This window comes from Cololabis saira, chromosome 12 (assembly GCF_033807715.1).
Source record: "Cololabis saira isolate AMF1-May2022 chromosome 12, fColSai1.1, whole genome shotgun sequence".
Lineage (NCBI taxonomy): Eukaryota > Metazoa > Chordata > Actinopteri > Beloniformes > Belonidae > Cololabis > Cololabis saira.
The window spans coordinates 9548456-9574108 of NC_084598.1; the positions used below are offsets into that span (position 1 = coordinate 9548456).

Here is a 25653-nt window from a genome sequence, read left to right on the forward strand (position 1 = left end):
CCTCCCACCTCTACAACCACATCCACCTCCTCGCCTCATCTCCCCTGAACCCGGACTCTTTCCCAATCAGGACGGGGTCTTGGGATGGAGAACAGAGACCAGAGCTAAAGCTGCAATGCCATCTCTTAAGAATTTACAGTAAAATGTGAGTTTCTGACCAACAGATATACAGGACTGTCTCAGAAAATTAGAATATTGTGATTTTCTGTAATGCAATTACAAAAACAAAAATATCATACATTCTGGATTCATTACAAATCAACTGAAATATTGCAAGCCTTTTATTGTTTTAATATTGCTGATCATGGCTTACAGCTTAAGAAAACTCAAATATCCTACCTCAAAACATTTGAATATTCTGGGAATCTTAATCTTAAACTGTAAGCCATAATCAGCAATATTAAAATAATAAAAGGCTTGCAATATTTCAGTTGATTTGTAATGAATCCAGAATGTATGACATTTTTGTTTTTTTAATTGCATTACAGAAAACAAAGAACTTTATCACAATATTCTTATTTTCTGAGACAGTCCTGTACGTGTGAATTTTACTTATTCCTGTTTACATCCTGATAGTTTTGGTTGCTCAGTTTCAGTTCACTGCAGTCTGTTGTCTCTGAAGTTGCCTTGTTGAGTTACCCCCCCCCCCCCCCCCCCCCCCCCGACCTGACGGTCACACGAACACGTTGTGGTGGGCGGCGTGGGGTTATTGTTAAACTGGAATGAGAGCAGGCGGGACAAAAGTGAGAGGGCAAGTCTCCCACAGCTGTGCTGTGCAAACACTGAAAGGGAAGAAGAGAGACGCCAGCTACCTGGATAATTTTTCAGCTGGGAGATTGTGCAGTTTGAAAGGAAATTGGTTTGTGATTGCCAACTATCAGCCACATCCTACTGTCAGTGTTGAAGGAAGTTCTTTAACTATAGATCCACCTTTGCACACATTTAGGATGTTAAGTCAAAAGACACAAACACATGCAGCATTTGGCCATTTTGCAATTTTAGCTTCTTTTTTAAAAAAAAAAGCTCTGTTTGATGGAAGTTTTGTCCAGGAAAATCATAACTAAGTGCTTAAAGATGTTAAAAACTGTCTGGGAGCTGAGGGCAGAGGAGGATTTAGGGTTAGTTGTCACTCTGCTTTCACAAATGTGATTGTCAGCTTAAAAATATCGATTGTGACTGCTCAAAAAAAAGGATTGTGATGGACTGCGGTTTTTATTTTTGTCTCCAGGGATATTGTTGAACCCTTCATTTGTCCGCAGTCTCTTCTCCTCTGTCCTCTTCAGCGACGCGCACGCACTGAACTGAACGATGACCGTAAAAGTCGATGTTTATAGACTCGCTGTCAAAACTGTCCCTTTTCTGCTAAACGTAATTGTTGGTGTTTTAAATCCATCATCAATGACGAGAAAAATTGTAAAAAAAAAAAGAAAACACAACGTTTTTTCTCAACAATCCATGTGTTTTGCTGCTCGGGCGCGTCTGGCGCAAACGGTGACGGGTGTTTGGATGGAGAGAAGGAGCAGTGCTGCAAGTTGCTGTCACTAAACATAGTCATAAGCACAGTTTTTCATGGGTTTACATTGGGTAAAATATCCAAACTACGTTGTGGATGTTTATGGAAAATCCAGGATGATCTCAAGAACTTAAAATAGATTTTGAATAGAAATGTAATTCAACACATCTCAGCTCAAGACTGACAGATCTCTCTTGGTGTAAAGGTTTGTTCCCCTGCTCCTCTGCTGCTAACTGTGTATCGGCATGAAAATAAGCAAAAAGTGAGTTATTGATTGAAGAATGCATGGATTGATTAGGTCGGGGGAGGCTGCGGGAGGCTTTTTTTTTTGTGACAAGTTCCACTTTAATCTGCCTAGTAGAATAGGCAGCGTGACTGCTGTTTTGCGTGGCCCGTGTTGTTCAGATCAGCTCTTACATAATGCCATTTTGATATCCAGGGATTAGGCTGAGGTCGTCTCCACAGACCGGCTGGATGGCTGCTTCCATCATTCACCCTCGGGGAAATGACAACTGCTATTATGGCCAAAAAAAAAAAAAAAAAAAAAAAAGAAGAAGAAAAAAGGATTTTCCATGACGTGATGTTCAATTCCTGGTTTATTCTTATCCTCTGAAACTGAACATACCCTTTTAGCAGGGGGGTAATCATACTACTAACTGGGTGATGAATCCACCTGACGGAGGTGAGATATGAATAGTGCTGGACCAAACCGGTGCAGGATAAGTGATGAGGCATGACAAATGAGTGTGTTGTTGAGCTCAGAGGATGTGAGCAGGTGCGGCGACCTTGCGCTGGGAGCGTGGCAGCCTGTACAGTACAGGTAGCAGGAAAAGACGGAGCCGAGCAGAGCTCCTAAAAAAAGGTGGAGTGCTGTTGTGTAAACACAGGACCTTACTGTGTACTCTGTAAATCCAGCAGTCTGGGCCCTCTTGAGAAAAGCAAGCAATTACTTTGAGGCTTTGAAACTCAGACACAACAGAGTACGGCACCAACGTTCACGACAGCTAGATGTTTGCGGCCGCTTATGGAGAGGAAACCATGTTGCCATCCATGAAAGCCTGGACTGGACTTACATGCAGATGCTCACCTGCAAAACAGGCCTCGTGCTGCAGGTTCCACTTTTGTCTTATGGCTGTTTTTGCTTGAACAGTGAGAGTAAAGTAAACAGAGCTGAGCACTCTGAGCCATCTGCTTAATGTCACTGTGGCCCATATCTGTCCTGCTCCCTCCCTCTCCCTCTCCCCCGCCCTCGCTCACTCACTCACACTCTCCGGACTCCTGTCGTCCCCACATTGTCTTTTTCCTTCCCCATCCTGCTTCTGTTATAACACTTCCTACCGATTTCCTTCCTTCTTTGACAACTGTCATTCTTCAGTTTTATCTTGGCTTTCCATTATTTTATCCCCCCGCTTGTTTACTCTATTTTCAAACCCACTTCTGCATCACTCATCCGCCTCTACTCCTCCACTGCAATCCTCAGTGTTCTTTGCAGCTACAATAATCATGTTAACGAATGTTTCCATTAAACATGTCTTTTTTATTTTTGTCTTTTGTGCTCACCTTTGTTCTTGAGCACTCAGCTGTGTGTAAACACAAGGCCAATAAGGAAAAATATTAGCAACGACCTTAGTTGAATGCCACTTCCAAACAAATTTGAGTCCATCATTTTAAGGAAATAAAGATGGAAATCATGCATGAGAGATGCCAAGCTTCAGTGTCCCAGTCGACCCAAAGGTCAAGAGCTTTTACGACTTTACTGACCTCAGTTTGGAAGGGTTTCCAGGTTTAAGCCTCTCCTCCCAGCAAGACAGCACAACTTAGGTCCACTAAACTGCACCTGAATAAACCACAAGACTTCCTGCAGAAATTTTCCCTTTGAACACTTGAGACCGAAGTGGAGACATTTGGCCTTCCAGTACGGTAGCACGCTTAGGTGAAACGCAAACACGGCTTATCAGTACAAACACTTCATCCCAACTCTCCAAGCACGGCGGTGGTAGGGTAATGATTTTTTTCCCAGCTCCAGGACTTAAGCACTTTGCAGTCAGTGAACCGAATCCTTGATTGCTTTTGCTTCTATTAGTGTCAGTCGTGAAGCCGTCTCCCTGACGGCTCCGGATGAAATACTGCGACAGGACAGGGGGCGGGGATCATCCCCATTAATATTTAGATGGTAATGAAATACCTGTTTGTAAATAATGAACCATCAACCAGGGTTCAAATCAACTGATTAACAGACGGCGTAAATTTAAAGTTAAATGATAACATACTGTATCATTTGTTGAATGTTCCCCATAAAATATTCCCGAAGACATGAGGATACAGATTTGTACAAATAAATAAATAAATAAAAATGCATCAAATAATAGAAAGTTGCTGGTGGTGCACTGACTGGAAAAAAGATAAATATGAGAAATAAGGAAATAAAAAAGACAAAACAACAAATGATGACAGATGGAAACTCAGTATTGACTGGCCATGTGTATTAAATCTAAAAATAAAGGCAGACAAGGAAGTCAAGCTGAAACATACCTCTGTTAAGAATTTATTTGCATGAATATTTAAATCTTTTACTCAAAGAAAGCTCCTCTGGGTTCCTGTTTTCGACATGTTGCGCAGAAGTACCAGCTGTCCCTTTAAAATAATGTTCCTTGACAGTTATTTTAATTATTTAGTCAATATATGTTTTTTTCTTTCGTGTTTTTTTTCCCACATAGACACTTAAAAAGCGAATGTTCTGGTGACAACCAGTGTGTCGAATCGGCAAAATGCAGATGTTGCTGTTTGCATCTCTTTGGCTGGATGACCTACTGTACTCTGAGAGGCTTTAAGGGCCGTTTAGGAACATGAATTATTAGAGCTGCCTCTTCTGTCCAGGTTTAATTAGGTTTGGTCTGTTTGCAGTTTTCTCCATATATTTGAAATGTTAACCTAAGCAATACTGTTGATGTTACTTTTGTGTGTTCCCACTTCTACCCAGTAGATGTCAGTGATGCACATTTTGGCTCTGATTCACTTTCTGAACAAGTATTCTTCTAAACTTCTCAAGAAAGAAATGAAGCAGAGACAAAAAAGCAGGAAGTACTTGTTCAAACAAAACAAAACAGCAGTAAGGGTTTGAATGAACATTTACCATCGACTGCCTGACAGCTTCTTCTTTGCTCGTGTTGTTTTAGAAAGGATGTATCATCCTTGAGCTTCCTTCTGGTGCACAGTGTCAACATGTGTCCTCGGCAGTGAGAAGCGTCACGTACAGCCTGCGAATGCACATCTTTTAAAGGAAGTGGCTCTGTGTCGGGCCAACAGAAATTCCCACGGTGCAGATGGGGACATTTTTTTTTTTGCTCGCTGGAGGTTATCCCATAATGGTATCACATTACACCGCAAGATGCTTTTTAACAGATTGCAGCACGCAGGCCGCTTGTAAACACGACTCCGGTGGACTGTGAGGAGCAAAGGGGACGACCAGTCCCACAAATAGGCCCATTTCCTGTTGGAGGAAATGTGTGTGTGTGTGTGTGTGTGTGTGTGTGTGTGTGTGTGTGTGTGTGTGTGTGTGTGGCATACCAGAGAACAGGACCCGACAAACAAACAGCTGACACAGAAATGATAACAGATGAAGCTCTTCACAGCTAAATCTAATACATGTAGACCTGGTAAAATGTTTTTATCATGTTTTTATCAGTCTGATATCTGAAGGTTTACTCAATGTATGCATTTTTTTCAAGGGGGGGGGGGGGGGGGGCGTCTTGGATGAAGATCAGTTTTTAACTACAGGCTTTTAAACTCATTTTGGTGATTTTTTTTTCTTTTTTTTATACAAAGGTTTTTGGTATACACAAACACTGATAATAATCTTTAAATACAATTTTGTGGAGAAGAAAGTAAAACCCTTAAATGAACAACAAATGACATAATAAGTATGGTATTTTTGTTTATTTTTTAACAAAAAGCTAATGCAGAATTAAGAAGCACCCTTCCCGCTTCTGTAGGCCTTACAGAGGAAAGTAAAGTCCCTGAAAACAACGTACGGTTTGGTTGAAGTCGGGTCATGCAAGTGCACGGTGATCCCACATGCAGCAGCAAATGTTAGGCACAATGGCTGGAAAAAGAGAGACTTGCCGTGTTGGATGACACAGAGTCCAAACCTTAACGTGGCTGAGATGTTGTGTTCGGCGCTAAAGAGAGACGAGCATTAATGGTGCGAGACCCCGATCGTGTTAAACCTTCTCATCTGAAGTTGTATTCGCCTAAATTTGAAAATTTAAAACCAAATAAATATTTATTTTTAAATCATATCTTGAGACGTGTGACAAGGCTGCATTTAAAAGTGTCCAGGTCACCCAATGTACATAAGTGCATGAAGGTTTGAACTAATTCATGTTGCATGCAAAGAACCATGCACGTGCACCGTTTAAATACCGAGAGAAAACTGGCTTTTGTCTGTAATCTCAAAGTGAATCCCCAGATTGAGACGCTCGTCTTTACATTTACCAGCTAATGACCTAAGACGTGTCCAGGAAATGAAAGTATGTGGTTCCAATAAGCTTCTGCCAGATGGTGGACCTGATAATGTGCAGACACCAAGTCAGGACATCCCAGAAGCTCAAACCTGCAAATGTGTGAACCCTAGAAGACCAAGAAGTGAAGTTGATGTAGCCTGCGGATCAATGATGTGTTGATTTATAGATCCAGCAGCAAACACAGGGGTCTAAAAGACTTTCTCACGTTAAATAGAGTATCTGAGTAACAGGAAAGTTAAATGTCACACGAATCGGTGAATCTGGAGACGGCGTACGAGCTGACAGATCAGCCTGATAACATTTTATTACATCAGAATCAGCTCAAACAGGATGTGACTGCAGACGGCCCGAAGCCTCAAACTGTCCATCAGTGATCTGGGATGCTGTTTGGGATGTTTGAAACATTTTTGTCTGATAATTCGAAGACAAGCACATAAACTGTACAGGACTGTCTCAGAAAATTAGAATATTGTGATAAAGTTCTTTATTTTCTGTAATGCAATTAAAAAAACAAAAATGTCATACATTCTGGATTCATTACAAATCAACTGAAATATTGCAAGCCTTTTATTATTTTAATATTGCTGATTATGGCTTACAGTTTAAGTTTAAGATTCCCAGAATATTCACATTTTTTGACATAGGATATTTGAGTTTTCTTAAACTGTAAGCCATGATCAGCAATATTAAAATAATAAAAGGCTTGCAATATTTCAGTTGATTTGTAATGAATCCAGAATGTATGACATTTTTGTTTTTGTAATTGCATTACAGAAAATCACAATATTCTAATTTTCTGAGACAGTCCTGTATTTACTAGGTTCCTGTAAAACAACAGTAATGGCGTTTGTATCGGCGCGCCTGTGAATGAGCTGGATTCCCCTTGTTTACTTAGTGCTTAACCGTGCTGTTGTCCCTGCTCTGCTCTGTCCAGGTGAGTGCTAATGTCCTTATCTTCCTGTGCACCAACATCATCGGCATCTGCACCCACTATCCTGCTGAAGTTTCCCAGAGACAAGCCTTTCAGGAGACCAGAGGCTACATCCAGGCCCGGCTTCACCTGCAGCGTGAGAACCAGCAGCAGGTAGGAATCCGAGCAGAGAAACCGCCTCCGTCCCAACTCTCAGAACAAGAACAAGTCATGCATCGCCCACAGAAGCCACTAAGGCGTCTGACAAGTCCCAAAATAAACAAGGAAGTCGCTAACGAACTGATGCGTGATCATTGCTGTGACTGACAGGTGTGCACAGGTGTGCACAGGTGTGCACATTACACAGATAACTTATATGATATCCACCCAACAAATGAATTATAGGAATAATAAAAAATTGTGGCCCTTGATACAGTAATTGCACCTCTTTTATAAGTAAGTAGCTTAATACTGGAAATGAATTACTATTTAGTCTCCAGGTGATGCCATCAATCAATCAATCAATCAATCAATCAATCAATCAATCACATTTTATTTATATAGCACCTTTCAACCAGGTACATGAAATACAAAGTGCTTTGACATTTTGACTGAAAAATAAGCGTAATAAACAAAAAAAGAAAAAATGGGAGACCAAAAAAAATAAAAACTGACATACAATATAGTTAATTAAAATGAAAAAAAAAAAAAAAAATGATAAAAGTTCAAGGATTAAGGCAAAAAAATAATCAGTCCACAACAATAAAATATAATAATAAAAACATTACAAGAAATAGATAAATAATAAAACAGATACCTTTAAAAAATGTTTAACAGAATAAAACTATAAAATTTGATGCTACATAAAAGCCAGACCAAAGAGATGAGTTTATATGGCGAATGCCATCATGGCATTCGGCTGAATTTCTTACAGCTTAAATAGGAAATATTATTCTTTTTCTGGTGTTTATATGTTTTGCATATCCCCTGCTTTTACGTAGCATCTTTGTGCATTCAAAATTACAGAGTCACTCGAAGGGGAGGGACTTTTTTTTCTACAGGAAAAAACAACCCTGAGCTTCCTGAAACACTCTCTGCCATCCAGTTTTTTTCTTCTATTACTCATCTTTATCACCATGCAACTCATTTGCATAATTTGTACCGAGTGGGCTGTTTGGCACATCTCGAATGAAGGATGAGCAGCAGCTCTCTGAGTGTTTAACACAACTATATGGTACATGTTTCTAACATTAGGTGAGAACTGAAACATACCATCAGTAATCTATAAGTTAACATAAAAAATGTTTGAAAAGGCCACCTTTTTTTGTTTTGTCACGAGTGGGTGTTACGGGAATTAAAGAAATCTTTTGGCTCCAGAGTGTGGATGCTGTCACACGCATTTACTGGGTTAGTTGACAGAGATGTAAGCAGCAACCAAGATGGCCTGTGAAACTGCAGTGTGGACACAGCTCCATGCCAAGGAGTCGAGTATGTGGGCCGCTTCCTGATATCGCAGCGTTCGTTAAAATAAACAGTGGCAAGGCTAACCCTTAATCTGATTCAGATCCATCAGTGGTGACAGCGGGATCCTCGACATCTTCTGGGCGACAAACAACACTACGACCACATACAAGCGCTTGATTCCTCACCATATTTGTCAGCTGGTTAGTCTTATCGCCTACTGATGAGAAGGATGACTATTTTCTTAGAAATGTGGGGGAAAAAGTGCGTGGAAGTGGGAGAGTCCCGTCACTCCTCTGCGTGTTTTCCACTTTGACTGCAGCAGCAGCGGCGCTGCTTTCACTCCACTTTCAATGCAACAAACACATGAAAGACGCTCTGGCATCAATGATGCCGAGCGGTAAAGCATTTCAGGACTATTGCTGACAGTCCAGTACCGGCATCTTCTTTTCTGTGCAGAAAAAAAAAAATGCATCGACGTCCCAGGAAGAAATGTGGCATTAAAGGCAGCACCTGTTGTTCTGAAATATAGTTTTTTTTTTTTACTTTCTTTTGGACTTGTTGCTGATCAATCAGGATTTTGTCTGGTCTGCCTCTGCCAACAACCTTTGGGATTCGTTGTCTTTCTGATGACAACTGAACCCAGCAGGGGTCTTTATTTACTGCTGGCTCTTTGCGTCAGCCCGGCGTATAAGAGCCTTAACAGTCTGTAGGAAACGCCTCGAGTCAGTCGATGTTGTGCGTTTGCTTTTATGAACAGACACTTGGCAGGCTCCTGTGTGTAACACAATGGGCGGCGTAATAACAATGACAGTCCCGCTGCACGATGTTGTTGATAGTAGCTGTTTATGCTTCACTTCTGTGCAAACAGCTCACTTGTCAAGCGATGGTATGCTGTCCATCTGGAGTTGGACGTTGGCTCTGTTACCTAAGATAGCCGTAGGGGCTTCGTCTTCCTTCCTTGTTGCTCTTTGACTGGAAACTACAAACAGATGAAGCGCTATGTGGCACATAATCAGTGCGTGTTGGTAAAGGCTGTGACTATAATATTGAAATGTTAAGGTGTGGCCATATGATGTTGCCACTGACCCAAAATGCGTAGAGCGATTACAGTAATGGTTCGCTCTGTAATTCCAAATATGTCACATACTTTCAGGTTTTTTTTGTTTTGTTAAATTATGAAAATGTTGATATTATTTAACAACCTACTTTAGAAGGACAGGGTTACTGGAACATGTTAATACCTAGATGTTAGGCAGATGTTACCTAAACTTACCCACATCTGTGTGGCTCATTGTTGCAGGTTTGATATATTTAACCAAAAATAAAACCCAAAATAGCACTTTTTGGCAAAGAAGGATGAAAATACCCCTGTTGATCAGAGTTCAGCCCTCACTGAGTTAGTCCGTTTACAAAATAAGCATTAGTCTGCATATTTTCAGTTTTAAACTCCTTGGATTCGCACACGTCTGCACCAAAACCGGTCATGTTGTGAGTGATATAATCTACATTCTCTTTTTTTGTGTGATCTCCAGGAACGTCTGTTGCTTTCAGTGTTGCCAGGCACGTTGCCATGGAGATGAAGGCTGACATCAATGCCAAGAAGGAAGACATGATGTTTCACAAGATCTACATCCAGAAACACGACAACGTCAGGTGAGACGGCCGACTTACTTGGCCTAGTTCGTTTTTACTCACCAATTAAGATTTCAGTCTCGATACCAACTTTGATTTGTGTTAGAAGTGTCGTTTCTTTTTTTTTTTTATTCAAGTTGTCTTCATAGCACATGAAAACCTACACTGTAGATAATGTGGCATGTTAAATCTTTAAAATGACGATAAAATGCAGTCGTTTAGTTTAAAAGAACCAAATGTTTTCCCATTTCTTTCTGAGACTAGCACATTTTGGGACACACACGCACGCACACACACTCTCACATCCGGTTGAGGGTAGAGTGGTTTGCCAGAGTGGAGTCTAATTAACACTAGTGAGGGAATACTTAATCACCCACAGCAAAGATAAGATAATCCGAAAGATGTAGAGATTCACCACATATTCAGTTACATCTCTGAGCAAACACCCTCACTCACACACACCCTCACACACACACATACACGCACGCACACACACTTTCACAGCCGCTCTCACACACTCGCGCAGAAGTCGCTGAGACAGCGTTTAGGCCAAACTTGGTGCCTCTCTCAAGGTCAGCTGCCCCGAAATTTACAACACATCAAAATACTACAACGCTCTCTCGTGAGTGCTAAAACTTTAGAGCCAGCCGGTTTTTATTGCCTGTGATCACGGATGAGTGGGTTTTAATTCTGCTTTCCTCCGTCTCAGTATTCTATTTGCAGATATCGAGGGTTTTACCAGCCTGGCCTCTCAATGCACAGCCCAGGAGCTCGTCATGACACTCAATGAACTCTTCGCCCGTTTTGACAAGCTGGCATCGGTAAGGAGCCGTCCTCATGATGCAGTAATGCTCAAACGTTTGAAATATCAGGACATGGTTAGCAGAGGTGTCAAAAGTATTCACATTGATTACTCAGGTAGAAGTATAGATACTAGAGTTTAAAAATACTCCTGTAGAAGTTGAAGTATTAACTCAAGTTTTTTACTCAAGTAAAAGTATAAAAGTACTGGTTTCAAAACTACTTAAAGTATAAAAGTAAAAGTAATGTAAGGGGGAAAAAGCCATTAAGGACAAAAGCCATTGAAAATGAATGCATCTTAGTATAATGCAAATATATTAAAGAAGCATATATGTGTACTATTGAGCATTAACATGTGTTTCAGAGAGCAGCAGATATGATGACTAGTTGCCTATAAGTATTGTAATGGTGCAAAAAGTCAAACTTCAGAGGCATGTTATCATTTATCCTAACCTTTATTGGAATGTACATCCAAGTTTAGTTGCAGGAATCTGAGGGAACGGATGTAAGAACAAAACTGGACAAGAACATCTGAAAAAACCACAACCAAATTCACTCTATCCGGATGGAGCAATTTAACTGGATAGTTTTTTTTAAAGGCCGAAATGAAATAGAGTAACGAGGCTGTTTTAAAATGTAAGGAGTAAAAAGTACAGATAATTGCGTGAAAATGTAAGGAGTAAAAGTAAAAAGTCGTCTGAAAAATAATTACTCCAGTGAAGTATAGATAACCAAAATTTCTACTTAAGTAAGGTAACAAAGTATTTGTACTTTGTTACTTGACACCTCTGATGGTTAAGGTCAATAACATCAACTGGTCTTTAGCATGTTGCCATGCTCTCTTTAGAGGGCAGAAGCTTTCTCCTGGCAACTCCAAGTAGCAGTAGCAGTCTTCTTCTTCTTCTTTACCACCATGACCTTTGGCTTTTTGTAACATTTTTAACATTTTTAACTGGAGTCTGAGACGTGGATCCTTTGAGCATTGCACAGCCGTGACCTTTGGGCGGACTCGGGAAGATTGATCGCCGTCCGGCATCTTTCTCACTGTTTGAATGCTGGACTGAAATTTGCTTTGTAGTGCTGAATGCTCCAGACTGGCTGCTTTCATAGAAGAGCTCACACTTGCTGTCGGTTGTCTGAGTCTGCATTTACCTGAGTTTAAGACCTGGCAACAATCAAATAATGTTATGTCCTGATATGTGAGGATTAGAACTGAAATGGGTGTGCTTTCCATTCCCCCTGGCCGAAGGTCCTTAGAGGAATCCTTCTTGAGGCGTTGATTGGTAGATTTTCCAGTCTTTATGCTAAACTCACACCTCGCGATTACTTGACAGGAACCACTTCTTATTTTCACACCAGACGCCGGCGTCTCACATGTTTTTACACTGTTGGATTGTTTTATTTTTCTCTCTCACACCCTTGAAACATCTCTGTTTCTCAGGAGAACCACTGTCTTCGTATTAAAATATTGGGAGATTGTTACTACTGTGTGTCTGGACTTCCTGAACCCCGGGCCGACCACGCCCACTGCTGTGTGGAGATGGGCGTCGACATGATCGAGGCCATCTCGTGAGTTGTGGAGTTAGTTTTATTTGAATGTTATTCCCAGTACTCGAGTTGTGGGGGGATGATAAAAATGGTCAAAATTATCCCCCCTGTAAAACTGCCATCCCCCCTTTATATCCCTTATGTCATTTCATCGATGAATGTGGTATTACTGTTATTTCATTTATATTTATTTATTCCAGAAAAATAACACCAGAAAAATAACTTATTTGACAATTTTCATCTGTTGCAAGTAAATTTTCACTTGAAATAAGTAGAAACATCTGCCAGTGGGACAAGATATTCTTATTACAAGCAAAAAAATCTTGTTCCACTGGCAGATTTTTCTAGTTATTTCAAGTGAAAATCTACTTGAAACAGGTGAAAATTGTTGTTTTTTCCAGTGATGACTCTTGTTTTAAGTGTAATGAGATTTTTTTTACTAAAATGAGACATTTTAACTAGAAATAGGGCAAATATTCTTGTTAAGATTTTGAGTTTTTGCAGTGATCCATGTTACTTATCCTGTGAAGGACAGAGTCATATTGATAAGTTCAGAAAACTGTTTTTATTGTTGTGTTTTGATGTATTTGATGTAAGCCCAGTGGATATTTAAAGCTTACAGAAGGCTGCATTTAACTGCTGCTATGTCATTCCTGCAGTATTTCTGCAGGTGTTTTGGTCAGTGCTATTATTTGTAATATATTATATTATTTGTAATCAGCACAAATTATCTGTCCCCATATGATAAAACCCACCATCCCCCCTGATTTTTTTTTTACAACTCGAGTACTGGTTATTCCCCTCCGCCGGTGAGGATATGCTGACGTGTGTGTCTCTGCAGGCTGGTGCGTGAGGTGACGGGCGTCAACGTCAACATGCGCGTTGGCATTCACAGCGGGCGCGTGCACTGCGGGGTGCTGGGACTCAGGAAGTGGCAGTTCGACGTGTGGTCAAACGACGTGACGCTGGCCAATCACATGGAGGCCGGAGGCAAAGCAGGGTGGGAGAAAAAAAAACCTGCAAATTATTCCACACGTTTACATTTTGCTTAGTAAAAAATAGAAAGAAAACGTAAATATTACACTGTTTATCAAATTAATTTATCAGAATATGCGGAACGCTCAAGTGACCTTCATCAAAGTATTCAATAAAAACATTTTTTTCAGCTAATTTCTTTCATTTTTTTGTCATTCTCTTAAATAAATAAAATACAATAGAAATAGAGATGAAAAAAACATTTTTTTTGTTGTTCTTGACCCCGCCAGGCGCATCCACATAACAAAAGCCACGCTGCAGTATCTGAACGGGGACTATGAGGTGGAGCCGGGTTTCGGAGGAGAGAGAAACGCATATCTGAAGGAGAACAGCATCGAGACCTTCCTGGTCCTCGGGTGCAGCCAGAAACGGGTCAGTGCACCAACACCCGCACTATTCTGGTCACGCTGAGCTCTTTCAGTTTTTCACAGAGGTGTCAAAAGTATTCACATTCATTACTCAGGTAGAAGTATAGATACTAGAGTTTAAAAATACTCCTGTAGAAGTTGAAGTATCAACTCAAGTTTTTTACTCAAGTAAAAGTATAAAAGTACTGGTTTCAAAACTACTTAAAGTATAAAAGTAAAAGTAATGTAAGGGGGAAAAAAGCCATTAAGGACGAAAGCCATTGAAAATGAATGCATCTTAGTATAATGCAAATATATTAAAGAAGCATATATGTGTACTATTGAGCATTAACATGTGTTTCAGAGAGCAGCAGATATGATGACTAGTTGCCTATAAGTATTGTAATGGTGCAAAAAGTCAAACTTCAGAGGCATGTTATCTTTTATCCTAACCTTTATTGGAATGTACATCCAAGTTTAGTTGCAGGAATCTGAGGGAACGGATGTAAGAACAAAACTGGACAAGAACATCTGAAACAACCACAACCAAATTCACTCTATCCGGATGGAGCAATTTAACTGGATAGTTTTATTTTAAAGGCCCAAATGAAATAGAGTAACGAGGCTGTTTTTAAAATGTAAGGAGTAAAAAGTACAGCTAATTGCGTGAAAATGTAAGGAGTAAAAGTAAAAAGTCGTCTGAAAAATAATTACTCCAGTGAAGTATAGATAACCAAAATTTCTACTTAAGTAAGGTGCAAAAAAAAACACCTCTGGTTTTTCATATGAGGCCAAAATGAAGAGAGAAAGTCCAGACTGAGCAACAGATCTGTGGATCTCTGTGTTTGTTAAATACCCGGAAATTCACAGCAGTTTATTACGTTAGAAGACATGAATGAAAAGATGGATGAGTTGAGAATGTGCACGTAGTAATTTGACAGCATGTCATTTCTGAAGGAAGCAAAACCAAAAGTGTATAATCTGAGTGTAACTCGCGGACTGGTGTGAAAGAGGTCCTGAAACCGCCGTCTGCTGCTCTCGTCTGTGAAAAACACCGTCCTTAGTCACTGGCTCGGTCACTCACCGTGTTGCGTGAGAACAGTTGGTCAGGCCTTCGTGTTGTTCCCTCTGAGCAGAAGGAGGAGAAGGCGATGATGGCCAAGATGCAGCGGACGAGAGCCAACTCCAACGAGGGCCTGATCCCGCGCTGGGTCCCCGACAGAACCTTCTCCAGGACCAAAGACTCAAAAGTCTTCAGACAAATGGTGAGGCTGGACGTCTCTACACCGGCGGGCGGGTGGAAAAAGCCGGGCTGAGGCCTTACTTTTATCTGTTTTCTTTCTTTTCAGGGTATTGATGAATCTTCCAGTAAAGACAAGTGAGTAAATACTTTTCATCCAATACGATTCTGTATTTTGTAGTGGTGGGACTCGATTAAAAAAATGTATCTAATTAATTAGAGGCTTTGTAATTAATTCATCGCACTTAATCACATATCAATATTTGATACGAGAAGCAACATTTTTCAATTTAAATGGATTTTGGTATCTGACTGAATCATTGAATTGACACATAAATGAGCTTAAACAACAAAATTGTGTTTATTTTGATAACTTTTGTTAACATAAAGTGTAATATGAATAATATTAAAGCGACACTACGTAACTTTTCCACCTTAATATCATATTTCCAGAGTCATTGTGATGGTACATCAACTTCCAACAGGTTTAATGACACCTCTGTCATGGTCTGAGGGAGTCTGTATCACCTTCACTGGCACTATGTAACTTTGAGGAGCATGGTAGGAACCCTGCCACACTAAAAAACTACAAATTTTACGGCTTTGACTGCTTTACGGCACATACGTCACTTCCCCCTCCTTCCCGATTCGCAGTCGAGACGAAAATGGGCGGGGCTTGGAGCTCAGAGCTCCGCAGGAGCTGGTAACCCGTTGCTGAGTTGTGGCTGCAGCAGCTCCACACACAACAGACGTGGGTAAAAGATCCTAATGGTTTAACTTTTCACCGGTTTCCTGCTCGGAGGCAGAACCACGCAGGCCAAGTATCTGATATAACAAAGTAAAAGAGTGAAAGAGTCGTCGGGTCGCTTTGGATCGCGGCTGTAACGACCAAACACACAGTAAAGCCTGAATTATGGTTCTGCGTTAAATCGACGCACATCTACGGCGGTACGTGGCGACGCGCAACGTACGGTGCGTGTCGCCGCGTACCCTACGCCGTAGGATCTGCGTCGATTTAACGCAGGACCATAAACAGCCTTAAACCACAAACACTCACACAGACCGGGGTCGGATCAAAACACGGGTTTTATTCCCCACTTCGCCAGCTAAACGCAGTTGCTGGCCAGCTCTTTGCGGTGCAATTAAACCCCAATCTTCAGATAAAACTAGTTTGTTGAGGAAAAAATATTAACTCTTATTTGTAGCTGCAGAGGAAAAAAATAATCTCACGAGGAAAACAAAAATAATCACGCCTCGGCGGCTCTTCAGCATAATACAGCGGTCAAAAAAAAAGAAAAGAGAAGTAATAGGGATACAAAACATGTACTGTATGTTGTATTATACAAATTTATTGAAACATATGGCTCTTCAGTAGAGATTTCATATGGATCCAGACCGTTAATAATCATTATTTTCTCCATATACCGCTCCCTGGCTTCCTTGTTTAAGGTATCCCGGTAAATTCCAGTTCCTTTCCAGCAGTTTAACATCTTTTTTTTTTGCATTCCATCTGTTCACTTGGTGAAACAGAAAAGCATCCAGTCTCCTCTCATCAAAACAAATGCAGCGACGGGACAGGAGTTTTCCGGCAGTACGCGCTGGTGCTCATGGGAAACGTAGTGTTCTTTCTGGTAAAACACTACCGCTTTTGTCCAAAAGATGCCGCCAAACTCAGAAAAGCTGAAAGTTACGTTGTGCTGCTTTAATATGATTGCACTTAAATTCAAGTTAGCTATATTCAAGTTCCAGTGATTGCACACAACTGTGCTTTTATCCAAGTTTCCACTCAGTAGTTTTTTAAAACTAAAATTTCCGCCCAGCAATGACTTCCCATCGCTTTTAGTTTCCATTGTTGTTTCTCGTGTTGAGTTCTGTGCATCAGGATTACGGGAAACTTATACCGGGAACTCGTGCAATGAGAAACATTCCGCACTGTTTGGAGTGCAAAAGTAAATTGCGATTAAATGCGTTATTTTTTTTGGTTGCGTTATTTTTCTGTAATTAATTAATCGTAATTAACGCGATAAAGTCCCAGCCCTAGTATTTTGGCAACGCTGTTTCCCTGCCGCTCAGCCTGCGCCCCTGTTTTTTTTTGTTTTTGCAGCCGTGGTGTTCAGGAGGCCATGAACCCGGAGGACGAGGTGGATGAATTTCTGGGCCGAGCCATAGACGCTCGCAGCATCGACCAGCTCAGAAAAGACCACGTCAAGAAGTTTCTACTAACCTTCCAGACCTCCTGCCTGGAGAAAAAGGTGACGAGTCTCGTGATTGCTTTGGATTCTTCACCTCGATTACCAGTCGAATACAAACTAAAAAACTGCTGCTCTTGTCTGATTCTGTTGCAGTATTCAAAGAAAGTTGATGACCGTTTTGGGGGCTACGTCGCCTGTACTCTGCTCGTGTTCTGCTTTATATCTTTCATACAGATTGTTATCTTTCCACAGTGAGTACACTCGCCATTATTTCCTACTTAATGATTTTTAAAAGCATTTTAAATCCTTTTTAAACTTTATAACAGGTTTAGTAATCAGAGTTGGTTGGTTTTCTGATTAGAAAAAGAAAAAATCTGCTCCTCAACAGATCTTAGAATGATGGAAATACAATCTAAAATGAACAACAACGCAATAGTACACATTTTAATTATTTATTTGGTCAAAATGAACGCAAGTACACTCTCGCTTTAGAAATTAAGATGACAAGGAGAAGCTGGGTCCTGCTGATCAAATATTCCTGATTATCAATGAGTGTGAGGCGTAATAACGCAATTCCAAGAAAGAAAGACATCAGCAGATGTTGACCATCAATCTGCAAAACGTTGCAGTTCTCAAATCAAATATGTCTCCATCAGTCTGCAGTAAGAAAACTTACAAGCTCAAGACATTTAAGACATTCGCCAGTCTTCCCAGTGGTGGACGTTCCAACAGATTATGATGCTGATCGGTGATCTTAGACGACACAGACATTAGTTATTGCTGAAACTCATGGGAGTGCAGTTGCCAGGAAAAACCCTCGTTGCTTTCAAAGAGCACGGCGGCGTGGCGAACGTTTGTGAAGTTGCATTTGAACTTACTGAAGGACTTCTGGAGCAATGGCATTGGGACAAGACCATAACGCAGAGCCATGTTTGGTGAAAGCCAGGCAGAGAGCGTCTCAGTGCAAACGTCTCAGTGCGAACGTCTCATACGGCGCTAACTGCCGAGCACGGGCGTGGAGAAGTGATGATCTGGGCTCGGTTTGGCTCGAGATCAATGAGAATACCAGAGTGTCATTGGGCCGAGCCTGAAGCCATCTGTCCCACAGCTAGTGGACCACCAACCATCTGAGAGATTGATAACATCATACAGTAAACAGTACCTTTATGTAACTGCTGATAAATGTGGACTAGGGATGGGCGGTATGGACTAAATAATGTATCACAATAATTTCTGGCATTTATCCCAATAACGATAAAAATGATGATTAAAAAAATACCAATTCAACTCCACCTTTGTAACTATAAATCTATCTCACTCTCAGATCCGCCATGTTTGTTACACAAAAACGTCATCAATGGGAATGTATCCTTCTTTCTTTCTTTCTTTCTTTCTTTCTTTCTTTCTTTCTTTCTTTCTTTCTTTCTTTCTTTCTTTCTTTCTTTCTTTCTTTCTTTCTTTCTTTCTTTCTTTCTTTCTTTCTTTCTTTCTTTCTTTCTTTCTTTCTTTCTTTCTTTCTGTATTTCTGTATTTCTTTGTTTATTTCAGGCTCATTTCTTTCTTTCTTTCTTTCTTTCTTTCTTTCTTTCTTTCTTTCTTTCTTTCTTTCTTTCTTTCTTTCTTTCTTTCTTTCTTTCTTTCTTTCTGGCTCATTTCCTTCCTTCCTTCCTTCCTTCCTTCCTTCCTTCCTTCCTTCCTTCCTTCCTTCCTTCCTTCCTTCCTTCCTTCCTTCCTTCCTTCCTTCCTTCCTTCCTTCCTTCCTTCCTTCCTTCCTTCCTTCCTTCCTTCCTTCCTTCCTTCTTTTTCCCCTTCCTTCCTTCTTTCCTCCTGCTCTCTCCTTCCTTCTTCCCTTCCTCTTTTCCCCCTTCCTTCCTTCCTTCCTTCCTTCCTTCCTTCCTTCCTTCCTTCCTTCCTTCCTTCCTTCCTTCCTTCCTTCCTTCCTTCCTTCCTTCCTTCCTTCCTTCCTTCCTTCCTTCCTTCACGTACATTGTGCGTGGATTTAACACAGAACCATAAATCAGCTTTACACAAAAACGTCAACGGAAATTTATCGTTTTTACCGCGAGATGACATATTCTTACCGTGGGGAATTTTTTTGACGGTATATCGTGAACGGTAAAATATCACCCATTCCTAATGTGGACACTGTTTTTTTAGCTCTTATCTGCATATAAACATCCAAACAGAAAAACACTGTGGAGTTGAAACAAAACTGTGCTTCTGTGTTTCCTTCCTTGCAGCACCCCGGTAATGCTGGGAATCTACATCAGTATCTTCATCATACTCGCCAACATCCTCTTCATCTGTGCCATATACTCCTGCATCAAGGTAGCGGATGGGCACGCACCGATAGAAGCTCTGCCGGGGTCTTTGTGCGTTTGCTAAATAACTTGCAACCCATTTGCACTTGCAGCTCTTTCCAGCGGCGATGCAGACCGTTTCCAAGAAGATTGTCCAGTCCCGCACCAACAGCACCCTGGTGGGCGTGTTCTCCATCATCCTCGTCTTTATCTCTGCCTTTGTTAACATGGTAAGATCGTTATTATTAAGCGATCGCACACGTGACGGTGAATGGACGTTCATACGTGGGTGTCTGGCTTTCCTGCAGTTTGCCTGTGACACCAAGAGCTTGGCAGAATGTGTCGCTGAGAAGCTGAACACCTCGGCGGCCCTGGTGACGCCCTGTTTGATCCGTAGCCTGAATGTGTCCGCCGAGGGGGGACTGGAGATCTGTCCGAGCGAAGGCCCTTCCTGCCCCTTTCCTGAGGTGAATTCATAGCGTGTCGCTGTTTGTCTTCTCTCAAAATGTTTCAAAAATGTCACATTTGCATTGTGCTCTCTGCGGCCCTATTGTTGCTCACACGTGTCGCTGCTGTTTCCTGTTTGTGCCAGTACTTCAGCTACAGCGTGCTGCTGACGCTGCTGGCCTGCTCCGTGTTCCTGCAGATCAGCAGCATAGGGAAGCTGGCCCTCATGCTGCTCATCCAGCTCATTTTCTTGCTGCTGGTGGAGTGGCCACAAGTAGCACTGTTCGACAACGCAGACCTCTTCGTCACCTCCAATGCCATGTAAGTGCGGCACCGTGAACGAAGGCCGGCAGGAGAAAGTCGTTTCTCCAGTTTCACTGCTGACATTCGGCTGAATTCAAAAGCAAGAGCTTTTGATTGATTGATTGAAATTCTTTATTCAGTCACATCACACTACAAACATTAAACACAAACATTATTGAAAAATAGTGACTGAAAAGGCACAGGCAGAAGCATAGTGCTTATATTAATGCCTGTCCTACATACAAACTAACAAGCAATAGCAAAACTAAACCAGAAAAGGAGGACCAATAAGGTTTACATATATAATAGTAAAGACATTTTTTTTATATATAAATATCAGAGAACAGCAACAAACAAAAACAAATAAACATTAACATTTGTAGCTTTGAAAGATTGCTCTACAAATCTTTTTTTTGTAAACTGAAAATGAGCTGCACATTCTTAAAATCTAGGTTAGCGTCATTCCATAGTTTAACTCCCACAACAGATAAACATCTCCTTTAGTCTCTTTTCTAGCTTTTTGTACAACAAATTTACAAACATCACGCAAATTATAATTTGACTCATGTATGGAGAAAAACCGTTGTACACAGACAGGGAGTAACTTTAATCTAGCTTTGTACATTATTTGCATTATTTTATAATAAACCAAATCATAAAATTTCATAACATGGGATTTTGTAAACAATGGATTTGTATGTTCATAATATTCCACCCTATTAATAATACGTATGGCTGGTTTTTGTAAGAGGACTATAGCATTTACTGTTGTCTTATACATCGAGCCCCAAACTCCCACACAATACGATATATGAGGTAGTATTAGTGAACAATAAATTAAATGTAGTGCTTTATGATTCAATATATTTCTGGACTTATACAGGATTGCTATTGACTTTGGAATCTTTCCTTTTATGTATCTAATATGTTGTTTCCATGTTAATTTACAATCAATAACAACCCCTAAGAATTTTATATCAGATATTCTTTCAATTTCAGAATCACATATTTTTAATGTAATATCCCCATAAATTTATTTTCGTTTTCCAAAAACCATACAGTAAATGTAGTATTTTTAATGTTAAGTGACAACCTATTGATGTTGAGTTAGGGCTCAACTGTCAGTATTTGTGGAAAAAAGGTGGAGCTAGACATCGAATGATTAAATATTTGCCATTTTTGCTTCATCTTTGTGTGAACACAGCATATGAAAACATTTCAGCCTGTTCATCCTACTACTACTGTCATTTTAGCATACACTTTTATCCAAAGCGACTTACATCTGAGAGAAAAAAACACACGGGCAGCATTTAGGGTTAAGGGCCTTGCTCAGAGGCCCAAGGTGGTTCATCTTGGTTGCCATTCTGGTCCATCCAGACCCAAGCCCACCTCTGTAGCCACTAGACTACTAAACTACCACTCCCATCATTTAATTAAAGACCGTGTTTAGTCAAACTCCCAATGGCAGTGAGTGTTTATGTTTCTTATAAAATAAAAAACACAGCTTTGAGATAGTGAAACTAATGTGACTGAAAATATTGTTGTGTCTTCATTTGTTATGTAATGTCTATACTGATATTTTTTCTTTTTCTTTTTAGTGATATAAATGAAACTAGTGCTCAGTGGTAAGTGTTATGGTTTTACTCCCATCCATCCATCCATCCACCATCCATCCATCCATCCATCCATCCATCCATCCATCCATCCATCCATCCACCATCCATCCATCCATCCATCCATCCATCCATCCATCCATCCATCCATCCATCCATCCATCCATCCATCCATCCATCCATCCATTAGGGCTGGGCGATATGGACCAAAAGTCATATCTCGATATTTTCTAGCTGAATGGCGATACTCGATATATATCGATATTTTTTCTGTGCCATAATTGGGGTTTCCCCCCAAAGCATTATAGCATAGCATCTCTGTTAGCTTCATTTTTTTCTGAGGCAAACCCTTAAAAAAAACAGTCAGTTTTAATACAAAGCCTCGTGCCAAATGTCACACAGGTACCTTTATTAACAGAGGTCTGCACAATATCAAAATGTATAAAACAAATTAAATAAAAATAAACTGCCTGCATATATAGAATAAAAATGCTTCTTGAATAAAATAAAAACAAATATCCCTTTCCTGCATAACAATTACGGTAAATTAAAATACACTGTGCAATTAATACAATGTAGACAGTCCGGGTGATGTTATGGATGTGAGGTGCAAATGAGAGTGTATTGTCCAAAATGACGCCGAGGCTCTTGACGTGGGGGGAAAAGTGTACCGGGAAGCCGTCGATGATGATGGGAGGGGCGGGAGAGGGTTGTGACTTGGTGAGGGTGGATTTGGAGCCGATGAGAAGAGCCTCAGTTTTATTGCCGTTGAGTTTTAGGAAGCTATTGCTCATCCAGGTATTGATGTCGTGTAGGCAGGTGGTGAGGGAAGCGGGAGGAATGGCAGCGGTGGGGTTGGAGGAGATATATATCTGAGTGTCATCGGCGTAAGTGTGAAAATGGACCCCATGGTGACGGAGAATTGAACCTAGGGGTAGGAGGTAGATGGTGAAGAGAAGTGGACCCAGTACTGACCCCTGGGGGACACCCATTGTGACACCCGTGCATCCGGATTTATGGTTCTGTAGTTGGACAAACTGTTGACGGTCAGTGAGGTATGATGAAAGCCAGGAGAGTGCAACACCAGTGATCCCAATGCCAGCCAGGCGGTCCAGGAGTATTGGGTGAGAAATGGTGTCGAAAGCTGCGCTGAGGTCCAGGAGGATGAGGATGGTGAGTAGGCCAGAGTCAGCTGCACGGAGGAGGTCGTTAGTGATTTTAACCAGGGCTGTTTCAGTGCTGTGATTGGGGCGGAAACCGGATTGGAAGGGTTCGTGGAGGTTATTTGAATTTAGGTGGGACTGTAATTGTGCTGTAACAGGCAGACTTTTCCACTGAGGTTGACAGTTGTGCAAATAACAAAACATTTGTGCAAATCTCAAATAGAACATTCAAGTCAATTTGTCACAAAATAAGCTATATCAAAATCATAAAAAAAAAAATATATATATATTTTTTTTTAAATAATCGATATAAACGATATTGTCTTGTACCATATCGCGTTTGAAAATATATCGATATATATTAAAATCTCGATATATCGCCCAGCCCTACCATCCATCCATCCATCCATCCATCCATCTTTGTATCTACTCTGTTTTTTAAGTTTTCCAGAAAATGCTCAAGTTTTAGAGAGCGTTTATAATTGAAACCTTAAATCCTAATGAGTTAAAACCAGCCTTTCTAGTCACATGTAGGTTCACTTTTTTACCAGACACGCAACTCTGAAATATAGCTATGTATGTAAGGAACTCAGTTTCCATCATTCTTACAAGATTTGAGCTACAAAAGATAAAAAAGAGGTATTCCTCTCTACTACGTCCCCTTTCGTGTAAAGAAACAGTGACTGAATGGGTTCAGTCTCATCTGCTCCTCATCCAGGTTCCCACAGTAGTCCCGGAACCGCTGACCAGCCCAGCCATAACTAATGAAAACCAAACATTGAATACGTTTGGGTCTCAATAAGCAGAGACTGAGGAAGTGGCTGGAGCATCAGCAGCAACTGTGGTTCCCCACAACTCTGACCCTGAACGCTTTCACTACTACGTTCTCTTAGACAACACATGATCATTGTCACCTCCAACATTTTCTTTCTTTCTTATTTGTGTGTTGTTTTAACTGTCTGAACTTTCTTCTGACTCCATATTTCCGCAATAGTCAAGAGTAATAAGCTGCGTGGCATTCTCTTGGTTATTAAAACGTTATTAAAAGGTTACCATGAATATTAAGACAACCTATCGACTTTTCATCAATGATTTTAGATGTTTTCTACGAACTGCAAAGCTCGAGTAAAACGTGGCAGCTGCCTGTGGGTTTAATGTTGTGGCAGACTGGTATGAATTTATGCTTAAGACATGAAACAAGCGTAAAGAAAATTAAGAACTGGTTTAAATATTTCATAAATATTAATTAGATTCTTACAGCTTGAAGTTGTGAAGATTATCGTTTGTTCGGAGCTGATGGATTTATTTTGTTTGTTTTAGGCCCAGTTTCAATGAAACTACAAACACGTGGTAAGTCAGTTTCAGTTTTACTTAAGAAGGTTAATTACATCCTACTGAACGTGTCGTTGATTTTATTATTATTTTTATTTACATTTCAAAAATTTCCCCTTTAGTTGTTTTTTTTTTGTGTGCAATTTTCAGTTGTATTTGCTTTGTTTCTGATTTTTGTTCCTCCACCATTCCCTAAATATCTGACAAACCCCCCATGAATAAATAAATAAATGAGCCTTCCTTTGTTGAGACTTGTCTTTGATGTCTTTGTAGCCCATTTGTAGTGTCCAAAGTGTCCCTGCGGGTCATGACTCCAGTGATCCTCACAGTCTTTGTCCTGGCACTGTACCTGCATGCACAACAGGTCGAGTCCACTGCACGCCTCGACTTCCTGTGGAAATTACAGGTACATCCACCACAGAACACTAGAGGGTAGCATCTGCCCGCACGCACTGCAGATGCAGGCTGTTCTTTCCTCATACAAACAGTACTGGAGTTGAGGGGGGATGAGGGGGGATGAGGGGGGATGGCATCCCCCCTTGAAATAAAAACGGTCCAAATCATCCCCCCCTGTAAAACTGCCATCCCCCCTTTCCATCCCTAAGGTCATTTCATCAATGAATGTGGTTTTACTGCTATTTCAACATTTAGAGTCATCACCAGAAAAATAACTTATTTGACAATTTTCACCTGTTTCAAGTAAATTTTCACTTGAAATAAGTAGAAAAATCTGCCAGTGGAACAAGATGTGTCTTCTTATTCCAAGCAAAAAAAATCTTGTTCCACTGGAAGATTTGTCTGCTAATTTTAAGTGAAAATCTACTTGAAACAGGTGAAACTTGTTGTTTTTTCCAGTGATGAGTCTTGTTTTAAGTGTAATGAGATTTCTTTACTAAAATGAGACATTTTAACTAGAAATAAGACAAATATTCTTGTTAAGATTTTGAGTTTTTGCAGTGATCCATTTTACTTACACAGTCATATTGATAAGTTAAGAAAACCTTTTTTTATTGTTGTGTTTTGATGTATTTGATGTAAGCCCAGTGGATATTTAAAGCTTACAGAAGGCTGCATTTAACTGCTGCTATGTCATTCCTGCAGTATTTCTGCAGGTTTTTTGGTCACTGCTATTATTTGTAGTATATTATATTATTTGTAATCAGCACAAATGATCTGTCCCCATATGATAAAATCCACCATCCCCCCTGATTTTTTTTTACAACTCGAGTACTGCATACAAACATCATAAACCCGTCCATCAGCCGCCCCTGAACGACAAAATATCTGCCG

The 25653-nt window shown here is 40.5% G+C and overlaps 1 protein-coding gene across 1 annotated transcript in view; it reads left to right on the top strand.

The window, feature by feature from the left end:
* LOC133456804 (adenylate cyclase type 6-like) overlaps window positions 1–25653 on the top strand; it is a 51533-nt gene that overhangs the window by 19134 nt on the left and 6746 nt on the right. The window contains 18 exon segments of the mRNA XM_061735396.1: window positions 6971–7120; window positions 9943–9967; window positions 9970–10063; window positions 10752–10863; window positions 12285–12412; window positions 13233–13391; window positions 13657–13798; window positions 14910–15038; window positions 15123–15151; window positions 17118–17265; window positions 17359–17456; window positions 19446–19533; window positions 19619–19735; window positions 19814–19972; window positions 20098–20273; window positions 21854–21880; window positions 24352–24381; window positions 24637–24769. Coding sequence (XP_061591380.1) covers window positions 6971–7120; window positions 9943–9967; window positions 9970–10063; window positions 10752–10863; window positions 12285–12412; window positions 13233–13391; window positions 13657–13798; window positions 14910–15038; window positions 15123–15151; window positions 17118–17265; window positions 17359–17456; window positions 19446–19533; window positions 19619–19735; window positions 19814–19972; window positions 20098–20273; window positions 21854–21880; window positions 24352–24381; window positions 24637–24769 — 1944 coding nt within the window.